Source organism: Siphateles boraxobius, unplaced genomic scaffold, assembly GCF_051911475.1.
Source record: "Siphateles boraxobius isolate OS27281-9 unplaced genomic scaffold, OSU_SipBor_1 41, whole genome shotgun sequence".
In the NCBI taxonomy this organism is placed as follows: Eukaryota; Metazoa; Chordata; class Actinopteri; order Cypriniformes; family Leuciscidae; genus Siphateles; species Siphateles boraxobius.
Genome location: NW_027509042.1, coordinates 10976596 through 10999659, shown reverse-complemented (window position 1 = coordinate 10999659; position 23064 = coordinate 10976596). Strand labels below are relative to the sequence as shown.

The 23064-nt window shown below is 37.5% G+C and overlaps 1 protein-coding gene across 4 annotated transcripts in view; it reads right to left on the bottom strand.

Moving 5' to 3' along the window:
- dip2bb (disco-interacting protein 2 homolog Bb) overlaps nucleotides 1–22642 on the bottom strand; it is a 47540-nt gene extending 24898 nt beyond the window's left edge. For 2 of the 4 annotated variants that reach the window (XM_077198360.1, XM_077198363.1), the window contains exons 1-16: nucleotides 22420–22642; nucleotides 8515–8586; nucleotides 7920–8129; nucleotides 6916–7041; nucleotides 6007–6273; nucleotides 4218–4355; nucleotides 3896–3913; nucleotides 2773–2892; nucleotides 2482–2679; nucleotides 2288–2379; nucleotides 1263–1373; nucleotides 1063–1186; nucleotides 840–949; nucleotides 654–756; nucleotides 466–530; nucleotides 33–126 (exon numbers count right to left, since the gene is read on the bottom strand). In XM_077198360.1, coding sequence (XP_077054475.1) covers nucleotides 33–126; nucleotides 466–530; nucleotides 654–756; nucleotides 840–949; nucleotides 1063–1186; nucleotides 1263–1373; nucleotides 2288–2379; nucleotides 2482–2679; nucleotides 2773–2892; nucleotides 3896–3913; nucleotides 4218–4355; nucleotides 6007–6273; nucleotides 6916–7041; nucleotides 7920–8129; nucleotides 8515–8586; nucleotides 22420–22504 — 1933 coding nt within the window. In that variant the 5' untranslated portion in view covers nucleotides 22505–22642. The remainder of the gene's footprint in view (nucleotides 1–32; nucleotides 127–465; nucleotides 531–653; nucleotides 757–839; nucleotides 950–1062; nucleotides 1187–1262; nucleotides 1374–2287; nucleotides 2380–2481; nucleotides 2680–2772; nucleotides 2893–3895; nucleotides 3914–4217; nucleotides 4356–6006; nucleotides 6274–6915; nucleotides 7042–7919; nucleotides 8130–8514; nucleotides 8587–22419) is intronic. The other 2 variants (XM_077198361.1, XM_077198364.1) reach the window with 1 other exon arrangement.
- Between the last annotated feature and the right edge of the window lie 422 nt (nucleotides 22643–23064).

Genomic DNA, 23064 nt, shown 5'->3' with positions numbered 1-23064 from the left:
TGTAGACAACAGTCAAATATTTGGTCTTGTACCTTTGTGTATGTGAACTCTCTGAACCCAGGACAGTGGACAGGCCTTCATTACTGCATATGGAACACTGATGGTGTGGATTCGGTTCATCACACTCTGAAACACACAAAAAGGAAAATACAGTTAAGTGCAATATGTGCAGCGCAAGTCTGTCACATAGGCTACATAACATTATAATGAGAACATCAATTTAATTGTGTGCTTGGGAAACGGATTTTAATGGTGAGACTTTTGTTTTTGTAATCAGCCTCTCAAAAATTATATAAAAACTTATCGTCCAATATACTGGTTATCGGCTTACAGATATAAAGAATTATCGGTTATTGGTAAAAAATTTCAAATCGGTGCATCCCTAATCATTGTAATATTTTATGCACTGATCTTAATAAATCTGTAGTAATAGAATTGATGACACGTACACATTTTGTCACTCACCGTAAGAACTCCATGCCACAAACCCATGTCCTTCTTAAAGTCCAAAACATTCACCAGTGTCTCACCTGCGTGCAGACGCATTCCGTTACATCTCCAAACAAGCAGTGTGAAAACCTGAATAGCTAGTTCTTTGGTTTAGTGTAAGTGCAACAAAAGGATGGTGTTTCCACAGCAACAGCATCACTCACCCTCACAGTAGTTACAGGCCTGAGTGAGTGACTGGCAATGTGTTAACATGGCAACTTTTGAAACCGCAACTCCCATCACTGTGCCCTCCTTACTGGCCTTATACTGCATGAGAGAAAGAGAGGAGGAGATTTACATGTATTCAACAAACATACACACACAGAATCACATGAAGCACATGATCTTACCTCTATGTATGCCGTGTCTGTGTTGGCTGTTGGGATATGAGGCTGCCAGTCTTTCGAAGGCTTCGTGAGGTATTTGGAGTCTGTCACCACCCACTTTAACCTGGGCCAGCCTGTCAGAAACCCAACTAGTTTTAGATCCATCTCAAAATAAAAATAAAAATTCTCATTACTGACTGGATTTTGAAAAGAAATGGATGTAATTTGCATGTGTGAAGTCTCTGACCTTTAAACTGTAATATTTCTCCAGTGGGTGTCTTAGGTAAACCCTTCAAACAGATCTCACTGGTCAAAGCCAGACCCACCCCACAGCTACCTAACAAAAAACCAACTTGGCTGCTACCCGCATCCTGTAAACACACGGAAAACATTTTGACAACAATAGCAATATGAATTGTTACCACTCCATTTAGCTGTAGTGGCTACCTTTCGGGATAGTGGAACCTCTATGGGCACAGGAATGACTTCTGCCAACAAACAGCCATAAAATGCGACCCAGAACATACCAGGGTCACTGTTAGGATACACCAGCGCCACCTGGGTTAATAACAAAAAATGATTTGCAACAAATTAAAGTGAGAGATTAGCATTTTTGCTTCTAACAATATACAGTTCAGAATATTACTTATAGCAATGTGAAGTAAATGAGTGTTTAAATCAGTGTTGTATTGTTAACTAAAACAAAAAATATTCAAAATAAATTTTCTTAATTGAAATAAGGTAGGAATAAAAAAACTGTTTTAATAGAAATTAACTGGAAATAACTAGAAATGTTGCTTTAATACAGAGCCCCTAAAGGGACATGGTTAAGGAAAAAATTTGAGATGAAGGAAAGAAAATTGTCAATGCTTTGGCATTGTCTCGCAAATGTTTTGCGTTCCCCAGAGAAACTTTGCGTTCCCTCGCAAAAACTTTTGCGTTCCCTCACAAAAACTTTTGCGTCACCCCGAGAAACCTTGTTACGCAAAGTCTCTTGGGGGAACGCAAAATGTTTTGCAAGCGTACACAAAGTTTCTCGGAGGAACGCAAAAGCATTATCTTATTATTTTTCCTCCCATCTCGTTTATTTCCCCACCACCATCCCTTTAGGGGCTCCGTACTTTAGCAACTAACTGAAAAAAACAAAGTTGAAGATCTAAAATTACTAAAATGAAACTGAAAAAATAAAGCTAAATAGAAACAAAACATGACTCAAGCACATAAAATTCTAAAAACCTAGCCTAAAATTAAAATGAATACTCAAAATATAAAAATAAAAGCTAAAACAATTTGATAAATATTATAAAAGCATATTTATAATACTAAAATAAAATGTGCACAACTGGTGGAGGTGGGACCTGCTGAGACTGAGGGGCCTGGGTTTATGTGCACAAACTTGTCATAAACACCCATAACTGAGTTATATTATCAGAAAACGATGTTAAATGACAAAGAGTTGTTTGTTTTCGTACCCGGTCTCCTGGTTTGAGGATCTGCTCATTTTTGGCTCCCAGCTTGTTGAGGAGAGTGTAGGCCAGCTTTACACTTCGACTCCACAGTTTCCCTGTCAATCACACACCAATCAGCCCATAGACCTTTGTTGCCAATCCCAGCATCTGCTTTCAATCAAGATAAGTGCTTTGCAGGTGGCCTAGCTCAGTCTTACCATACGTAAGTGTATAGAGGGGTTTTCCTGTGATATCCAGAGCTGTGAGGGCAGGGCTTTTGCCCTGTGTGGCACCCCATCGAGTTAATGCTGCCTGAAGAGCAGGAGGCCAGTTACTGACCACACCCAACGGCTCCCCCTTCACTGGGATTATCTGCCGGCCTTCTGGCCTAGGGGTGTTAGGATCTGTCTGAGGAACTGAGGAGGAGGAAAAACGTTGATCTACATTAATGCACCATTCTTTCAGAGTTTGTCTGAGAAATGGCGAGGACTACATTTATCCTGGAGTACCTTCTACGATCTCCTCTTGGTCATCCATGAAGAACTCACTGAGTGGCGGGCGTTTGGGTCGTTTTAGCGTGTTTAGCAGCTGCTGGATCTTTGTGGACACACGACTGGACACCGGAACACCTACACCAGGATTGGGGTCAGGTAGGGTGGGATGAGACAGACGAACAAAGACACACTCCCGCACACTTTCAACTGAACTGGGAATTCGTAAATCCCAACTAGACTATATGTGTACATGTATATACATGTTTTACACTCTCCTACAGTGCTTTTTATCAGTCCTGGTCCAAAGATATCCTGATATACAATGGCTTATAGATCAAATTAAACGTATTATCATTATTTAAAATTATAAACTTATTATTTAAATTATATATATTCTACTATTCAAATGTTTGGTGTCACTGAGATTTTTGTTTTAAGAAATCAATAGTTTTATCTAGAAACTATTTTCAACATTTAATAATAAGAAATGTTTCTTGAGCACCAAATTAGAATAATAGGGTATAATTGCTGAAGGGACACTGAAGACAGGAGTAATGAGGAATAAATTATCACAGGAATAAATGACTATTTAAATTGGAAAAATATCTTACAATATTGCTGTTTTACTGTTTTTACTTAATCAGATAAATCTTAATGACCCCAAACTTTTGAACGGTAGTGTATTATTACTTCTTTATACTGATATATTTGTATTTATTCAATATAAAAAAAATGTAAGACTTTGGAATAGAGTGTAAAAGTCATATTGACTTTTCATCATATAAATGTGGTGCTTTTGCATCTTTCTGAATCTTCAGTCCTCATTTATTGTACTGCATGGAAGAGAGTGACCAACTGTAATAACATGAGGTTGAGTAAATGATTTACACTATTCCTTTAAATATCACTGGTTAACCTGTAAAGCAGCCCTAATGTGTTATGAAGGATCAGGACTGAGTAAAAATCACATGTAAGCAGAGCTGGAGGGATGAGTGATCTACTATTATTTATTTATTTCCTAAAAAAGTACAGGGTTTCACTCTGGTTCCGGTATCTTTGTGTAGCACATATACAGTATACAAACACAAACACACAGTTTTAAAGTCGACCTACAGGACATGTCTAGACCATTAATTACCTCTGCCTATTCTTCTCACTGACAGAGAAAAGCAACATGACACAAGTGGATAAAAGGTGGAAAAGAAAAAAGAAATGGGATGCGATTAACTTAGCAATCAAACACAGCATTCATAAAGACTTATTGAAATGTCCCTACTGAGATGTTAACACAAAGTTCTGAGAGACATGAGAAGAAAGTTATGAAAAAGGCGCTTAAAGATTGACATACATTTTTAGAGTATGTATGTCTACTGCAGCACACAACAAATATATGTTTCTCTTTTTATCTCTCTTTCTTTTACTCTTTTTTTCCCCTCTACACACACACACACACTCAGTACCGTCTGCTGTCTCCATCATGCTGGACCGGCTCTGTCCTCGACTCATGCCTCGCACCGCGGCGTTGGGAGGCAGATCGACACGAGAGCCTCTGGCCTGAGCTTGGGATGGCACATCAGGAGGCCCGACTCCTCCTGGATCTGATCAAAATAACACATATTACTCACTCATAATCAACCCTCAAAGTTTTAAAGATATTTTACCCTTGCTCATAAAGGAAAAGCTCACCTTTCTTTCTTACGCGGAAAAACGAAAAAAGGAGAAATACAGTAGAATCATGTTTGAGGTGCTTTTTTACAATCCAATAGTGAACTATTCCTTTAAGAGTCTGTGTAAAACTATGTCCATAGAGTAAACTAGTAATGAGGCCAAAGATATTTGAAGGTAAAATTAAATCAAACTATTTACTATTTCCTTTGCTATTATTATATGGATTTCTAAAATACTTGATACTGATTTATTAATCATTCTGTCTTCAAATATTTCTATACAATTTCCTACATATTAAGCAGCACAGATGTTTTCAACACTGATAATAATAAGAAATATATATTTTAAAAAACAGCATATTAGAATGATTTCTGAAAAATCATGTGACACTGAAGGCTGTAGTAATGATGCTGAAAATACAGCTTTATCATAACAGGAATATATTATATTTTATAATAAATTAAAATAGAAGACATATATTTTAAGTTCTATTTTAAGCACAATATTAATATTTTACTGTATTTTTCATTAAATACATCCATCCTTGGTGAGCAAGACACTTCTTGCGAAAACTCTCATATCACTTTGCAGTCTCTTTCTTCTCACATTATGAAGTAATGTAAACTCAAATTAATATTTAATCTTATATGATTCATTTATTTGCTAAGCAGACGTGTGAATTTATGAGATACAGTCACTCGCTCATTATCCCAAAATGAACCTCTTCAGGGTGATACAATATTGATCACCCTGTCAAGGTTTATTTTGCCTTAATGATCGACTGACTGTATATTACATCTTACATAACTGTCTCTGGTTTTACTGTGTCTCATCAGCATCGTACATCAGTGTTTTCATAATCTTTCATCAAAATGAAATAACTTTCTCTGCCTCTGTGGACCAAGGCTGTGAGGGCAGAGAAACATATCATTTACCAAAAATATAACATCATAGCCTACAGAATATTCTGTTTCAAGTCTAATGCAAACATGAGTTTATTAGTTCCTCTTGGATAGCCCCACAGTCTGCATGCTGTCTACAGCTATTCTACATCTCTTAACAATTTCACACACACTCAGGGTATGTCATGTGCAGGAAAAGCACACTCTCTGAATAAGTACAGTCTGGGATCAAGTGTGTATTAAGTCATGAGATGATTAGTCCTGAACCACATAACAAGCTCAACCAGATCTCTAAGAACCTTTATTAATTTTTCATCAGCTTCTATTGACAGACCAATCATTCATAGGCTTTAAACACACAGGTGGGGCAGAGGCTTAAGGGTGGAGTGTGTGGAGGGGTAGATAATATTCCTAACTCACAACAAATCTTAAACACACAGGACAAGGTGAGATTTCGAACACTTGACTTTACCTCTTCCTATTCTTCTCACTGATGGTCACAAAAGATATAAATGAACAGAAATTAAACATTGGGCAGAAGAAAATCTAGAAATAATGAAGCAACTGAAAACACTTGCAAAAAATGCCTGGTTAAGCTGCTAAAATTACTTAAAATCAAATGGTAAAATCTAAAGTGTATTTACAATGACACAAAGTGTGTAGGGTAATGGTGACTCACCGATGCGTGTCTGAGCGAGAGCCTCGGCCAGGGCGGAGGGTTGGGAGTGGGAGTGGGGTGGGTGGGCATGTGCGGGTGGAGGTGGGACCTGCTGAGACTGAGGCTGAGGGGCCTGGGTGGGCCGAGACTCCCCATGTGAGAGAGTGGAGGAGGCAGAGGAGGAGGTGGAGGAGCCGTGCAGAGAGCTATTAATCCAGGTGTCTGGAGACTGCTGAGGCCCTGCACTTTCACTTGACACCGCCTCATCATCAGAGGAAGATGAGGAGTCTGACAGAGAAAAAGAGACATTTTCAAGGAGGAAGAAATACAAGGAAGAGAATGATAGAATAAGTTGAAGAATAAAGACAAGAACTATTGAAGCATTTTTTATTTTATTTTATCCAAACAATAGTAAATGCAGTTGTCACAATACCAAAATAGCAATACTTGCTACATTTCACAATTTTTGCTATCAATTTTAACAACACACCAATTTTTTTTTTTTTTTTGCTGATGAACATACATTATATATATTGAATTAATATTGGTTAAAGAATTAAAAAGTAACTAAAATTATAATCATTTATAAGATATACAAATTTAATAAACTTATTTATGATATACATAATTACATTTACATGTAGCTAAATAAATGTTAAAAAACTGAAAAATACAAAACAAAATAAACAAAAGAAAAGAAAAAAAATCTGATTTAATTAAAAATGAAATAAAGGGTATAATCTTTCCTGCATGATTATTATATAAAATACATAAGGATAAGGATTTGACGCTGTCAGAGTTTTACAGAGAAATACAAGTACTTTGCCATTTGAAAGAGGAAAAGTGTAAGATCTCGATTAACTATTATTATCTATTAAATATAAGATAATATATATCTTCATTTCTTTATTTGGTGCTTGTATACATTACCTGGTGGGGTGCAGTTGTCAATTGGTGACTGTACATATGCGGACCGACGTTTGGTTGGCATGGGCAGCGCCATCTTTTCCTCTTTATGCTTGGCCAATGCTGCCTGAACTGCCTCAGTGTGGATATCTGAGACAGACAAAAAAAACTTGTAAGAGGCAGTTTTGTTCCTAGGACATCTGCACTTAGTGTGATGTTAGCAGATGCCTCAGTAGATGATTTTATCCAAAGTGACAGGTAAAGTCAACCTTGAACATCCTGAGGCTAAATCCTTTGGTCCAGAGTACAAGACTGATTTGAATCTCATTAACTGTTTGCCTTGCGATCTCGATTCAAATCAGTAACTTTTGTATTATCAGCAAAGCTTCTTAACCAATAGGCAGTCACCCATCAGAGTGTTGGTGCTAATTACACAACAAGGTTCATGAACATGCTCTATGACAACAGTAGGATAGTAAAATATATATACACGTCTGTGGCGAGCAACTGAACAAACAACCTACACAATCAAATAAGCAAGCTACTATCTTTCTATTGCCACAAAGCACCAGAAATCCACAGTGACCCATTTCATCTAGGCAACCATTTTGTCCAAGTGCGGCTGCCATGGCAGATGACTAAACAGTTCTTACAAGGATGTGGTCAGAGAACAGGCAAATATTACCATCTGCAGGCACTCTGTAAACCTCACACCCCATAAATCTCAAGTAAAGTCTAGTCTATATACAGCTAAATGGAATTATATAACAAAATTTTATAGGTGAAGTGTTTTCGTTTGTTCAGTGTTGAAAAACGTTCTCCTATCCCAGTTTAAAGTGCAAAGACCACAATAAGAACGATTATAAGTAAGCCTTGGGCTGTATATCATTATTTTTGCTATTTTGTTTAGTAACCAAAAAAAAAATCTTTGAATTTACATGAGTCAAACTCTGGCTTGCACTATAATGACAGATAAAGAAAATCTAACAGAAAACAAAACATTTTATATGTTGTCAAGCTGTTCTAACCTGATCTGTAGCGTTCATCTCTAGTCCCGCTGCTTCGATGTGGTCGCCTTGTGCGCCGGTGGCGTGAAGAGGAAGAGGATGAGTTTGAGTTTGATGGGCCAGGTTCAGGTTCAGGTTCAGGTGCAGAGGCGGAGGCTGAGGCAGAGGTGGAGGCGGAGGCGGAGCTTGGACCAGGGGACTGTGCATCATATGCTGGAGGCGGAGCCAAATCTGTAGAGATAATAAGAGTGAACTTCATTCAAACTGGCAGATGCAGTCAATGAATACAGAAAATGGGAAATATTAATGCAAAGAACTGTGGTTTTCATCTAAAATATCTCCAGAATAAAACAAAAATTCTATCTCACAACAGGGACTGATAATAAAATAATGTTTCATGCTGCAGTCCTATATTTGAGCAGTAGAAGGCAGTGCAGAGGGACTTTGGATGGAACCCCTTCAACCTCAAGAGGAACAGCCTGAGAAGATGTTTCATAACCACAGTATCATATGAGTCAGTGGACGACCAAGTAAAAAAGGGAGAGAGAGATAATATGGCAGAAAAGGCAATAGAGGGAGGAGGGTGAAAAAGCAGGGATATTTCTGTAGGTCTTACTCTGTATTTGTGTCAAGTAGGGTGCTAAAACTTTGCCCCTCTTCTTCTCGTATCCTTTTTGTGTGATGTCACCTAAAAAAAGAGAGATAGTGTTATTACCAGTTAAAAACACGAACAGCATGAATTCAACACGTTTTGTTTTGGATTACATTTTTTGGTCAAATGTCTTTGAACAGTCAGATAGATTGTGGTTCACCTTTGCAGTTGATCTCTTTTTCCTTTTCATTGTAATTTTCAACATACAGTGGCCTCTAAAAATGCATTAGATCACAAAACATCCAAGCAATGGACATTTTTTAATTTTGCATAAAACAGAAAATAGCTATTTTAAATTGTAATAATATTTAAAAAAAATTCTGATTTTACGGTCTTGGTAAGCATGAGAAAACATGCTCTGATACCAAACCCAAATGCATTATTGGAGTTGATGAAGGAGGAATAGTTGCTTAGAAAAACCCAAACACCCAAATCTTAAAAGATCATCACATTCTTACATTCTGACAGCCAAGTTGATTTGTGCGATTTAATGCTGGATTCTGCTTGTGAGTGTGAAAGAGAGCAGAATGTGTAATCTAGTGGGATTATGCAGGATGGAGTGAGCTTTGGTTATGATACGTGAGCGGCTCAAGCTCATTTCAACACATCCCCTAAAGGGGAAAGATTTCAAAAGAGATAACATGAAAATATTTATTATCCCATAGAAATCAGATTGGCCATTACGCAAACAGCACGGATTCATAAGTAGAGGCCACTAAACAAACCATTCTTTCAAGAGCATTTTCCACATTAAAATAAAAATGGAAAATAGAGAAGGAATCAACTCCCATAAGTAATGCATGAGGACCGAACCCAGCTGCACTATGGGATATTTTTAGCTTCAACAGACTGTTCTATCACATGTAGCTGTGAAGGGGGTTATGTTTATGTTTTATCCTTGATCACTCACTCATACACATGGCATGGCATAGAGTTAGACATCAACACACACTGCCAGTCCATGCAACTGTAACCTGTAACATTTATGCTATAATACTACCTCAGAATCTTACTTCCAAAAATCACATTCATAATTCTAAATTTGGAATTTTATTACTGTTCCTTTTGAAACATGTTGTAAAATTACCAGAAAAAAACCCATAACCTGCATGTAATCTGTACATTTTATCATATAATCCAGACATTATGGCCAAAATGTAACCTTAAATCTGAATTTAATTTGCAAACCCTTGTTTTAACCCTTGTCTTGCAAACCTGTCCTGAAAATATTAATTTATTTCAGGACTACAAGCCTAACTGTACTGGCCTGAGATCTAAATATTATTTTAACTAGAATCAATGTCATAAATCCACTCTGTAATCAAACCAATCTGAACAGATTTTAAAACATTAGCCATCACTGGTGCAGATTTTTGGAAACTCTTTTCAACTCATCCAGACTGCAAATCGGGGAAAAAATATGAGCAACAATCGTGTATTGTATTCCGGCCAATGGCGGCCATCTGAATTGAGGTTATAACCAAACATCAAGAGGGTTTGATTGAAAATCGATTTAATCATGATAGCTCTGTAATCTTGTATTTGCAAGGCATTATGGGCAAAAGTCCTATGACAAGTGACCTTTTTTCAATAAAACAGTTTTTTCCTGTCATTTTTTATTTAGTTTATGCATACATAAACAACTACTGTCACGCATGCACAAACAGACATTTTTTGGTTTTTTGGCCCTGGGAAAAAGGTTGTGGAGGAGGAAGTCACTCCTTTAAGAGATAAAGCAACATGAGTGTTATTGTTCGAATGTGATTATCAAGATAGAAAGCATATAAAACAGTGTCTCTGGTAACCTACCAGTAACCTAAATAAAAACAACTTTGAAAACAGCATGGGGGCAATATAGTTACCATAAAGAGGTTGTGGATTATGTTTTCACTTTTTTAAATGAAAACAACTTTTACTAAAAAATTACAAATCAATAAAATACATTTATTTTTAATTCTGGGGAGGGGGAGTAAATAAAAGATATATATGAACACTAACAAGATTTTGAAAGAAGTTGTTTTTGAAAGAAGTCTCTTATGCTAGACCCACACTGCATCTATTTGTTCAAAATACAGTAAAAACTTGATTATTGGGAAAAAAAAATATTTAAAATTTCCTATTTTAATATATTTTAAAATGTAATTTGTTACAAATCATCATCAATGTTGAAACCAGTTGCTGAAGATTTTTGTGGAATGAGGAAGAGTGGAAATAGAAATGTCAAAAGAACAGCATTTATTTCAAATAGAAATCTTTGTAACATTATATATTTATTTACTGTCACTTTTGATTAACTTAGTGCCCTGAATAAAAGTATTTTACTGACCTCCAACTTTTGGATGGTAGTTTGTATATATATATATATATATATATATATATATATATATATATATATATATATTCTTCAATGTTGCAAAAATTATGTTGATGTTAATGGTTTCACATTAAGCATTTTCTGTAAAGATAAATACAATAGAGACTGAACCGTCTAGTCCCTCAGTGACTTTCTGTACAACAGACATGCCCACCAGCTGCTCAGACTGTGGGAAAGATCTTGGATCTGTGTCTGAGTAGTGTATATATGTATGTATGGAAAGAGAAAGAGATGGGGAAACATATTTAAGGGGTTTTTTTATTGACTGAGAGAACTTGTCTCTGAGACAAGTTCTGAGAGTCTTGTTCCTTTGAAAAGCATTAACTACCCATATCCACCCTCCCTCTTGTGTGCTGAATCACTGGCCCTGAAACACTATGACACAACAGAGCTCGCACAATGACTTTCACTCAAGACACAATACGGCTATCTCTCTATTGTGTCTACACACACACACACACACACACACACAAACACACACACACACACACACACACACACACACACACACACACACACACACACACACACACACACTCTTGGTTACCCACCACCAGATGGTGACTCACCATTCAGCAACTGGCAGCACTGTATCACACTGTCCTGAAGTTGAATTTCATTGCCCTTCTTTCCTGTTCTTTTGTCCTCATCCAACATTCTGTCTCTCTTTACACACACACACACACACACACACACACACACACACACACACACACACACACACACACACACACACACACACACACACACACACATTTCCTTTCCCTCTGGATGATGTCATGTTCTCCTGTGCTAAATCTTCTAACCTATGACATGGTTTCCTGTTCTGCTGAGAACATAACAACAGACTGTGAGAGACAGAGAGAAACACAGACAGACAGTGAGTGACAGAGAAAAAGACACAACAGGGAGTTCAGTTCATTCTTATCTGCTCATGCCTCTTTCTACATTATACAACCAGATCCACAAACCGGCTTTGAAAACTTGCTAATGGAAACAGTAAAGTCAGGGTTACCAGGGTGTGTGCATGCAGGTGACAACAAGACTCAGATTACCACTTCACACACCTGGGAACATGCCTTGTCAGGTGTAACCTTCCTAATTCACTTTGCAATACAGTATATAGAATTATCTGACCTGTGTTTACAGTGTGGTTTACCATGTGCAAGAGTAAATAAGGAAAACGAAGTCTACTTTTAGGATGACTATTATTTTAGAGACAATTAAGCTCATTTTAGTCCTCAATTCTCATTACAGAAATGTGAAATTCAGTCTCAATCTAATTATTGTAACAAATAATTAAAATATATAATTGTAAAGTAAATGTATTGCATTTGTTGTACTGCATTTAAAAGCATGGCAAAATATTTTTTTCACTATAATACCGTAAAATAATGATTGTAAAAATAAATAATTACAGTTATGAGAATAATTGTTTAAAAAAATATGAGAAAGACAATATCAAAGCCCTACAGTAATATGAATTGGGGGCAAAATAGATTTCATTTTCCTGAAAATAAATGTCACAATGTTAAAAAACCTAATGACCTTAGTAGTCTTTATGGAAAGGCATACTATTTATTTTATTTTATATCGGGGTAAGTTGTGACTTGGAAATTCTTTACAGGTTTTGTTAGATTTATCCCCTTTCTAAGACAATCATTCCTGTACTAATGCTTACAACTTAAAGTTAGGGATTTGAACCAACTCCAAAACATAACTATAACATAACTATTATAAAATATTCCTACAAAGACTGAAGAAGCCATATAGGCAGAGGTGGGAGTAAGTCACACATGTCCAAGTCACAAGTGAGTCTCAAGTCCCTACAATCAAGTCTCAATCAAGTCTAAGTCACAGTACACACAACCAAGTCAAGTCAAGTCAGTGGTTCACTTCAAGCAAGTCAAGTCGAGTCCTACTAAGTGTCAAGTCGAAGTCAAGTTACAATACCAAATAGAAAGAGTTTATATTGGCCTCAACCTTATTTATTTTTCCCTCAGAACCTTTCTTATACATTTAAATTATAATATTAATAATATTCATATAATCTATTATAGAATGCATACATGATTTTCAAAATTTGGAATTATTATTATTATTATTATAATTACAATTATACAAAAAATTAAGATAAAAAAAAGATTATAAAAAAAATTGAAGATAAAACATTTGAAGGTAAATTCACAAGTGTGATGCATTAATTGTATTGGTTTTATAGTAAACGTCATATGTTTCACTTTGCTTATATATTATTTTATGGAATATCGCCGGCAGACATTACCATTTTCTAACTATGTTCTAACCATTTTTTTCTAACCATGCATTTACACTGCAATTACAACACCATAAATAATGTTATGAGATTAAGGATTTAAACATAATAATTTTAATATAGAAAAAATAAGATGCTAAAAAATAACAAATTAGCCTATATATTTTTAATTATTAAATGAAAACCGCCAATAGGTGGCGCCAAATCACTGTCTTAATGTACGAGTAGAAGCATTCATTCAACTGATTCATTCTGGAACTAAGCAACTAAGTCACTGAATCACAAAAACCACAGATTTTGTTTGTAACTGTTGTCATTGAGAAATAGAGCAAAAACAGAATATTTACAATATTACGTCTAAAATGTCAAATCACAATATTCACTCTTTGTTTACTGAACTGTTGTAAAAAAAAAACTTATCACATTTGCAATTGGGCCAAAATTCTGGAAATATTTTTAATATCATATGTTATAAATGTAAAAATAACCCCTACTAGGGCCATTTTTTCCACCACATCTTGAATTTTGTTTGCATATTAAATCTGCTGGCATTTTGCCACCCAACCCCCTGATAACATCTGACCCTGCTTCAAGAGAACGTCTTGGTTACTGACGTAACCTCGGTTCCTTGAGAGAAGAGGAGTATTGCGTAAGTAGCTTATGCTACGGGAAACTCCTTTTCTCAAGAATATTGAAGCCAATTTTTTGAAACGCAGTGCAGCTGCACAGCAGACACTAAGCTGAGCGTCTAGAGCGGTCATTGGCTGTGCTGCAGCAACTGCACGAACCTATGGCAAGGCGGCTAATGCGCACGAACCAATCAGGGTTCATAGCCCGCCAGAATGGCCGTGGCTTATATTATATAAGGCCCCATTCTCCGCCAAACAACAAAGTTAAATCGACTGAAGCGATCCCCCAATCTAAGCACAGTAGCAAGGCGGGTTACGCAATACTCGTTCCCTTCTCTCACAGAACCGAGGTTACATTAACTTAGAGGTTCCTCTTCGAGAGGTCTTAGACCTGTGCTCTTAACAGTGGAGAGCACTTTAGGAACATACCCATGCCTTGGCTTAAGGACAACTCTGAAGTCGTTGGGCCCGAATTCAAGGCAGGAAGTGCTTACTGAAAGCGCTTGTAAATCACCTACTCGCTTGACCGACGCTAGTGCCAGCAAGAGAGTAGTTTTGAGTGAAAGAGGCTTGAGTGAAAGAGGCTCAAATGGGGCTCCTTTAATGGCCTCCAGGACCTTGGAGAGGTCCCAGACAGGCACGGAGGGGGGTCGAGGTGGGTTTAACCTTCTGGCCCCTTTGAGGAAGCCCACGACCAGTTCGCTTCTTCCAAGTGATTCTCAGCCACACGAGCGTGAAATGCTGCTATGACCGCCACATATACTTTGAGCGTGGACGAGGAACGACCCGCGTCCAAAAGCTCTAAAAAGGAGAGCACCTTCGGCACTCCGCATGAGTAGGGGTCCAGGTTCCGAGCTGTGCACCAGCCGGGGAAAACTGACCATTTTAGAGTGTAGAGATGCCTGGTCGAGGGCGCTCCAGCTTCAGTAATAGTTTTCAGCATCCTTTCTGAAAAGTCCCCGGGTACCCGTTGAGGGGCCATACATGTAGGGCCCACAAGTCGGGACGGGGCTGCCAGATCCTTCCGTTTGCCTGTGAGAGGAGGTCTCTCGTCAGCGGAATCAGCCATGGGGCTATTTCTAGCAGCCGAGTCAACTCGGGGAACAATATCCATACACTTCTTAAATGTACGGGGTGCTAAAGATAGACCGAACGGTAGGACCGTGTACTGAAAGAGACGAGACTGGCCACTGGCTGAGAGGGGCGTTGGTCTGCCTGAGTGAACAGGACCGGCGAGGGGGTTTTTCTGGGAGAGAGCGAGGCACATGTGGACAGGGCCGGCGTGTGATCGCTCGTAATCGTCCGCTCTGGCATCCTTTGTGCGCGCGTGGTGTAAAAGTTCGAGGTTGTAATGGTTGTGTCCGATATCCCTCGCCAGTTATTATGCGTACAGCAAATCTTCTTGTATGAATACGGTCAATTTCTAGTGTTTATATCCAAAAAGAAACAATGCTGGGAGATATTTTTGTATTTAGCACGCTCACAGCGATGTAGCCTATGTTTTTTCTGGGCTTGTGCAGCGTCAAGCAATCGTGCAGAATCTGATGACTGGGGGTCAATGGTTCCGTTGTTTTCATTTTGATCATCAATTGATGTTGCAAATGATTTCTATAAACATTTATATAAAGTATTTCTCGGGTCATACAGGTCAAGTCAAGTCTCGAGTCATTGGATCTCAAGCCAAAGTCAAGTAATTTTCTTAATTTAGTCAAGCAAGTCTCAAGTCCTTAAATTTGCGACTCGAGTCCCCCATCTCTGCATATAGGGAGCAAATTATCATGAAGACTCGACTAGGGCTAGTAAGCAACCACCTATATAGCCACCGCCCAGAATAATCACCTAACAACAATACAAAAAACATTCAACACATTTTCAACCACATAGTAAGACTCTAGCAAACAATCAGACCCCTCTATCATTGTGGCAGCAAGATTTGTGCAGGAAAGCACCATTCAGCCTGTCTTCAGCTATTTTTACAATTATGTTGTGATACAAAAATTTCACATTTCACCTTTCAGCAGCACTCTAATAAAGGTCATACTGTGCGGTGTGAGTAATATGGTTAAAAGGTTTTATGTCATGCTGTTGTGTTTTAGCTGTTCTTGTGGCATATGTGCTTCTTAATGCTTTTAGCTTTATTCGTTATGAATGAGAACAGCCTAAGGCAAACTCAACTGTTACCATAGCAACTATGACTCTAAATAAAACCCACACAAATACACATACCAAAACAACACAAAAGCCTACTCAGATTATAAGACATTATTTATGCATGTTTAGAGAAATCATTTTAGCCACAATAAAAGTACAGGAACTCTCAAAACTGCTGTGTGAATGTAAGACCAGAAACAGTTTATGCAAATGCAAATGTACACTACTGCGTTGCACTTGTGCTAACAAACCTTAGTAGGCTACTCATGGGGCCAAAAGAGTTAACTTAAAGCTGCAGCAGGGAGTTTTGAGAAAATGTTGACTTAGCCTGAAAAATGGAACAAGCACAACTTACAGGTCCAACCCCCTTGCTCTCTGCTGCGCTACAGCCCTCCCTCCACAGCTCCTCCCCCACAGCGGAGCCTGCCGTGAACGCGCAGGCTAGTAAGCAGGACCACCGATGACGGCGGATTATAAACAGTTATGGAACATTCACTAATAGGGACGAAACATCAACAATATGCTTTACATTGACTATGGCCTGCCCATACTTTGACTACAAACTTTGTCCTCAAATCATTATGTATTTTGCAATACATGTAACTTTATAAGGTTGCACTCTTTCTATAAGTTATAGCTACTAAAATAACGTTAAAGGATTAGTTCACTTTTAAAAAAAACTTTTGCTGATAATTTACTCACCCCCATGTCATCCAAGATGGCCATGTCTTTCTTTCTTCAGTCGAAAAGAAATTAAGTTTTTTGATGAAAACATTCCAGGCTTTTTCTCCATATAATGGACTTCAATAGGACACAAACGTTTCGAGGACCAAATGACAGTTTCAGCGCAGCTTCAAAGGGTTTTAAACGATACCAGACGATGAATAAGGGTCTTATCTAGTGAAACGATCGGTCATTTCAAAAATAAATAAAAAACTTTAAGTTTTATAAGCACAAATGCTCGCCTTGCTCTGTTTTGTGATGCACGTTCGTGATCCTGTTCGAACTCGTTCATCCAAATGAACAAATCTTTTTTCGAGTCATTCGTTCGTTGAATGAACGAAATGACTCCGAAAAAGACTCGTTCAAAATGAACAAATCTTTTTTCGAGTCATTTCGTTCGTTGAATGAACGAAATGACTCGAAAAAAGATTCGTTCATTTGGATGAACGAGTTTGAACAGGAGAGTCACGAACGACGGTACGCGCTCGCGCTGTGCAAGAGAGGGGTGATCAGCGCGTACACGAGCGTGATTGACACTGCTAAGACATTCCTCCTGGCTCTGATTGGTTGTTTCTGACCGGGAGCGGTGTATTTCTGCAAATGGCAGTAGGACCACAGGGAGGAGCCAGAGGAGCTTGATTTTTTTCACAGATTATCTGTCTCATATTCTACTTTCAGGACATAATGAGAGTTTTAACAAATATTTGTTTACAAAAGCTACCTACTGGAGCTTTAAAGGGGTGGTTGATTATGATTTCACTTTTTTTTATAGTTAGTGTGTAATGTTGCTGTTTGAACAAACAAATCTGCAAAGTTACAACGCTCAAATTTCAAAGCAAAAGGATATATTTTCTTTTACAGAAATCGCTTTTTAAGGATTACAATAAATGGCTGGTAGAGACTACGATGAGCTTCTGTGCGGGTTAGTGACATCGCTAACCCTAACATTTACATATACTCGCTTCAGAACGCAATTAATAGATTATCATGACAGAACATGCTAATCAATGACTAGAAGATAGTTAACTCCACATCAGCTACATAAATTCATCAACTAACCATTCAGAAATTTCCTGTTGTATTCTACATGTTGTCACTTCTTCTTGAGTCTCTCAATCTTTTTCCGACTCAGGTTTGAACATAAAAGACAAAAGGTTTTTGACATTTTCAGTGCATGTCTGTGTGAGGTAATCGGAGCTGCTAACACATGAGCTCTTGAAGCTCCGCCTTCTGTGAAGCAGCAGCTCATTTGCATTTAAAGGGACACACAAAAATGGCGCTTTTTAGCTCACCCTCAAAAAGTGACAATTTTAACATGCTATAATAAAATATATGTGGGGTATTCTGAGCTAAAACTTCACATACACACTCTGGGGACATCAGAGACTTATTTTACATCTTGTGAAAATAGCATTATAGGACCCCTTTAAAAATGTCTGTGCCATTCAACTGTATTTGTCATTACTCAGACAGCTTGCTACTAACATGTTATTAACATCCACTTTACATTTACATTCAGTCCTTTAGCAGATGCAATGCACAACTCAGATCTTTGATATGCACCATGAATTATTACTATATTCATATACGGTATTTACAAATATAAATAATATCCAAAAATATGGTACTTTTTTGTTACTTATGACTTCAGACCACATAAATAGTCCAACCTAAATTCTGAAACTTTCAAACATACATTAACATAGCCGAGAATAGCAGTGTTATAATATAGAAATGAATTATTCATACCACTTTCAGTCACGTAAGCTCTAGTTAAGTGTTACCTGAGTGGCAAGTGTTATGAGAGAGATATTTAAGCTCCAACTGGCAGTATGGAAAACTCTGCTCTCTGAATATAGTGTGTGTAAAGTGTGCATCTCTTCTTTTTCGAGCCTGATGTCCATCACAGACTTGTAATTCAGAATAATTCAGTTAGTGAGGAACCCATATCGCAAGCATTGCAAAAGATATGAACTATTAACATGTCCTGTGTGGGGTGCGCTTTAGAGCGAACTAGCTAGGCAAACCAGGAGTTTTTTTAAAGGATGGGATAAGGATGGTGGGAAAGAGGAAAAAAGAGAGAGAAGATAGTGGGAGAGACAGCGCAACATGTCAGAAAGCTTGCTGTGAATCAAGGGTAAATGAGTGTATTTGCTTCCTGATGCTCTGTGACCTAGATTAAAGTAATCTCTCTCTTTCTGTTTTGTCCCTAGGTCTCTCTCTCCCACTCTGTCTCTCTCTCTCTTTTTCTTTACAACTCATCCTATCCTCCTACAGTCACAAATGGTGCTTAAGCTACTGAGGTTACCTGAACAGATGCACACAATCAGCCATTATACAGTTAGTCCGAGCCTCTTTAGTTTAAGTATATGCTGACTAGCTATGGAAGAGGATTTCCACACACACACAGCTCATTTGATCAGCTTAAGTGCATAAAAGCGTCTGAGTATGTGCTGGGAATTCAAGCAGAGATCACGACTGCTCAGCCCTGATGCTTTCAATGGTGCTCATTGTGTGTGAGTGTGTCAAAACCTCGTATCTCCACCCCTCTTCCTCTGTCACAAAGACACACACACACACATAGAGACAAACTCTTTCATTCACAACACACGTTCATTACAAATAACGAATATGGTGCAGTCTCTGTAGACTCATCTTGTTACTGTAAACAAATACATACATGTGATTTATTGCTTTAATATGTATAATATACAAGTAGAGTATATGCCTTAATTTGCATAATTTACAGAGCTCAACAATAAGGATATTTTTCTTTTTAAAGTATGCAAATATATGTGAGGATGTTTTTATTATATATTAAGGCTATTAGGATTTCTTTACAAAAGTTTTTTTTATTAAATAATATTTTTACTGCAATTTGTCGTTGAATATCCTCCTATATCTCACTTTTAAATATGTCACTTTACAAAAGTACAATCGGCAGTACATGCACTTCCCCAGAGAGGGAGAATTATACTGTATAAATTAATGATTCATATCCTTTGTCACCTGTGTGGTATATGTCCAAAAAAGTGTTACTTTAGTATAATTTTTATACCATTTTATTTTTTATTAATATTTTGGATTAGTCTTTATTATATTTGCCTTTTTTTTCATTTGAGTTAAAGTTTTAGTAATTTTGTTGTGTATTTTGTCATTTTTATTCGTTTTTTATAAATCCATGTAATTCTTAATCATTTTTATTTTACTTTTATTTAGTAGGCCTACTTCAGTTATTTTAGTACTTCAAGCTAAACTAAAAGAAAATGAGAAGTTATTATCTTAGCTACTAGCTGAAATAAAATAAGTCTAATTTTTTATACCGGTGTATTTTATTTTATTTCTGTTCACGTTTATTTTACTTCAAATATTGTAAACATTTTTTTTTCCCCCACATGATTTTAGCTTTAGTTTTAGTTAACCCTGATCCAAATCATATTTTGATTCCAGCATATCCAATCATATTTTACAGTACAGTAAAAACTGTTACTATTCATGCAAAAGTGTTAATATTGTCATAACACATTATTCTGCTATTAAAACAATAAAAAGCCTGCCATTTCAGCAGGAAATAACAGCAGCTCTATAAACTATCGTCTATGGCCCTGAACTTAAACAAAAATCATCAGAAGTGAGCTGGAGGTAGTCATCACTAAAGAGGTTTACTACTCCCACTGGTCCTTCAGAGACTGACATAAAGAGTCTTTCATTGTGACACTTTCTTTGTGCTGTCACCTATAAAGTCTTCAGTGCAAAGGACATAAGATATGGGCGTGACGCTAAACATATGCTCATATACATGAGAAACATTTCACTAAAGCAAACCTCGCTACTTAATGAATAAGTCCATTTTAAATTCTAAGGGCTGCAGCAGGCATCTCCTGTCTAAGAGCCAAAAAGTGAGGACTGTAGGTGGGGACTGTGAATTGTGCCAGGACTGCATTGTGGGCTTTGAGAAACAGTCTTCGGCATAACATACATAAACATATATAATAGGACAGAAAGGAGGAAAAAAGTGGGTGTGTGTTTGCAAAATTGCACCAGCAAGGAGACAAGATGATGTTCACAACTGCAATGATATCCAAAAGCACACCAACTATAGTAAGTGAAGCCAAAAGCAAACTAGTCCATCATTTGTTATCAGCCTCCAGGTGCTCTCTTGATTTGCTGTGTGGGAGACATACTGAGAATGAATCCAGACTGCACTGATGGCAGATCAGCTGTTATGCCAAACAATTCTCTGATGCAGAGATTAATGAGAATCTCTTTTTAATATTTGGGTAATGCTGTTTAAGATATTGTTTTGCTCTTCTGAATCTTTCACACACCACTGCTGAAAGGCTTATATAACACATAAGGATGACTAAACACACAAACAAACCGAGCCCCTTCTGCAGTGAATCACAATGACAATAACGGCACACTAAAATGTAAACAACAACACGCACATATCTGTGTTATAATTCTTCAATGTATTTCTGATTAGCAGAGGTTTAGACACACCATTCATGCTGTAAACCATTTGAAATTAAAAAAAAAGAGTAATATTTTATTTATATCAATTTCATACACATGCATACGGCATTATATTGATGCTATTCATTTAAAGGCCCAGAAAAAAGTTTCACAGGTGACACCATGCCACTCAAGTTCCATTGTTTGAGTGAGCGATTTACATGTCCTGTGGCAAGCTGTTTAAACATTTATTCCTTAGAACAAGTTTCTATTTTTATGATACTATTTATTACAAGTAATTCAATAGTGATTAGTATCTTTGTCAAATTTGCAACTGACTATTTTTTAGACACTAGTACTTACTGGATATAAACTGCAAATTTTTGTCAGTGATTTATATGGTGGTCTGTGGTTGGGATGTTGACAGTCAACTTCTGTTTAACCTACATTAATTACATAAAGATTAATTTATAAATGATATTCTTAACTAAATAATTTAATACCATGGAATAAGAATTATTACCTTGTTCGTAAGTGTTTAAATAGCTTGCCATACCTGACCTCTCATTGTATCTTAGGCTATAGCCTGGGTGTTGATTGTTTATGGAGGAAAAATGAGTTTTGTCTATTAATAGCACTGTCAGTATGTCAAGCTGTAGGCCTACACTCATTATTAATAAAGTATCGACCATTAAAATAAACGTTAGTTTACCCAATAGATTGACCATAAAGAGAATACCTATTAGCCTATTGTAATACTGAAGCTATTGTTTTAAAACTGTTATACATATGAATATTATTTCCAATGACAGTAAAGATGTATAACAGTTATACAACTGCCAATGAATACTATAGTTGATGAAGTCTGTAAATATGAGGAGGACACATGCAGAATATCCATGGCCTGTAAATAACCACATAAAACGTCCAGCGCTTCACAGACTCGGTGTTTTTGTTTTGCACAACATAACAGTAAATAAGGAAACATTAGACTAATGTCAGGACAAATTAAAGAGCAAACCGAAGCTGAACAGACGTTTAAAATGCAGATAAACGCGAGGTTGAACAAGTGAGATGCAGAAAAGAGGTCAGGAGCCTATGGTTCCGCGATCGGCGGCGACATTGAAGCATCATCAGCACGGAACCTGTGTGTGGATGCTGTTATTGAGGATGCACGACTGAGCCTGTCAAATCAACACATATCTATCCGAACGCACGCATTCAAACAAGAGAGGAAAAGCCATGGTTGTTTAAAGGCTTACCCTCCGACAGCTCCAGGTCCAGCTCAGCGAGTTGCTCCCGGACCTCTTGGGGGAGAGCGGACACATCCACACCGCGCTCCGCCATTATGGCAACAAACCGGGGGAAAGAACGGCGCAGAAAGGTTTACCGACAACAAAAATGCCCGTGTCCTCCTTACAGTGAATAACAAATGGTATTAGAAAGCAGACCGAGCTCCATCATCCCCGCCATGCCGAGAGAGAAATCCCAACCGATGGGAAGAGTCACATGACCAGGGCTCGGGATGAGGAGTCTGAGCCTGTGGTCAGAAGCCGTGGCGATTTTGCTCCCTCTGCTGTGGTGAGAGAGAATCTTTGTCTAATGCACTCTCTTGAACAACTATGGTTAAAGAAATGTTTTCCACTCAAATAAAAATTCTGTCGTTATTTACGTCTTTCTAAATCCGCAGTTGTTTAATTTGTGATGCACAAAAGGACACATTTGATCGAAGCTTCACGCAGACCTTTTCCTTGGAAGGCTAGCTCATAGCAACCAAGACTATCAAAAAAGAGTTTATATAGATTATAAACGACATAACGGTGAATAAATAATTAGGGATGGCCCGATACCGATACTGGCATCGGGTCGATACTGTCCTCATATACTCGTACTCATAAAAATTCGCC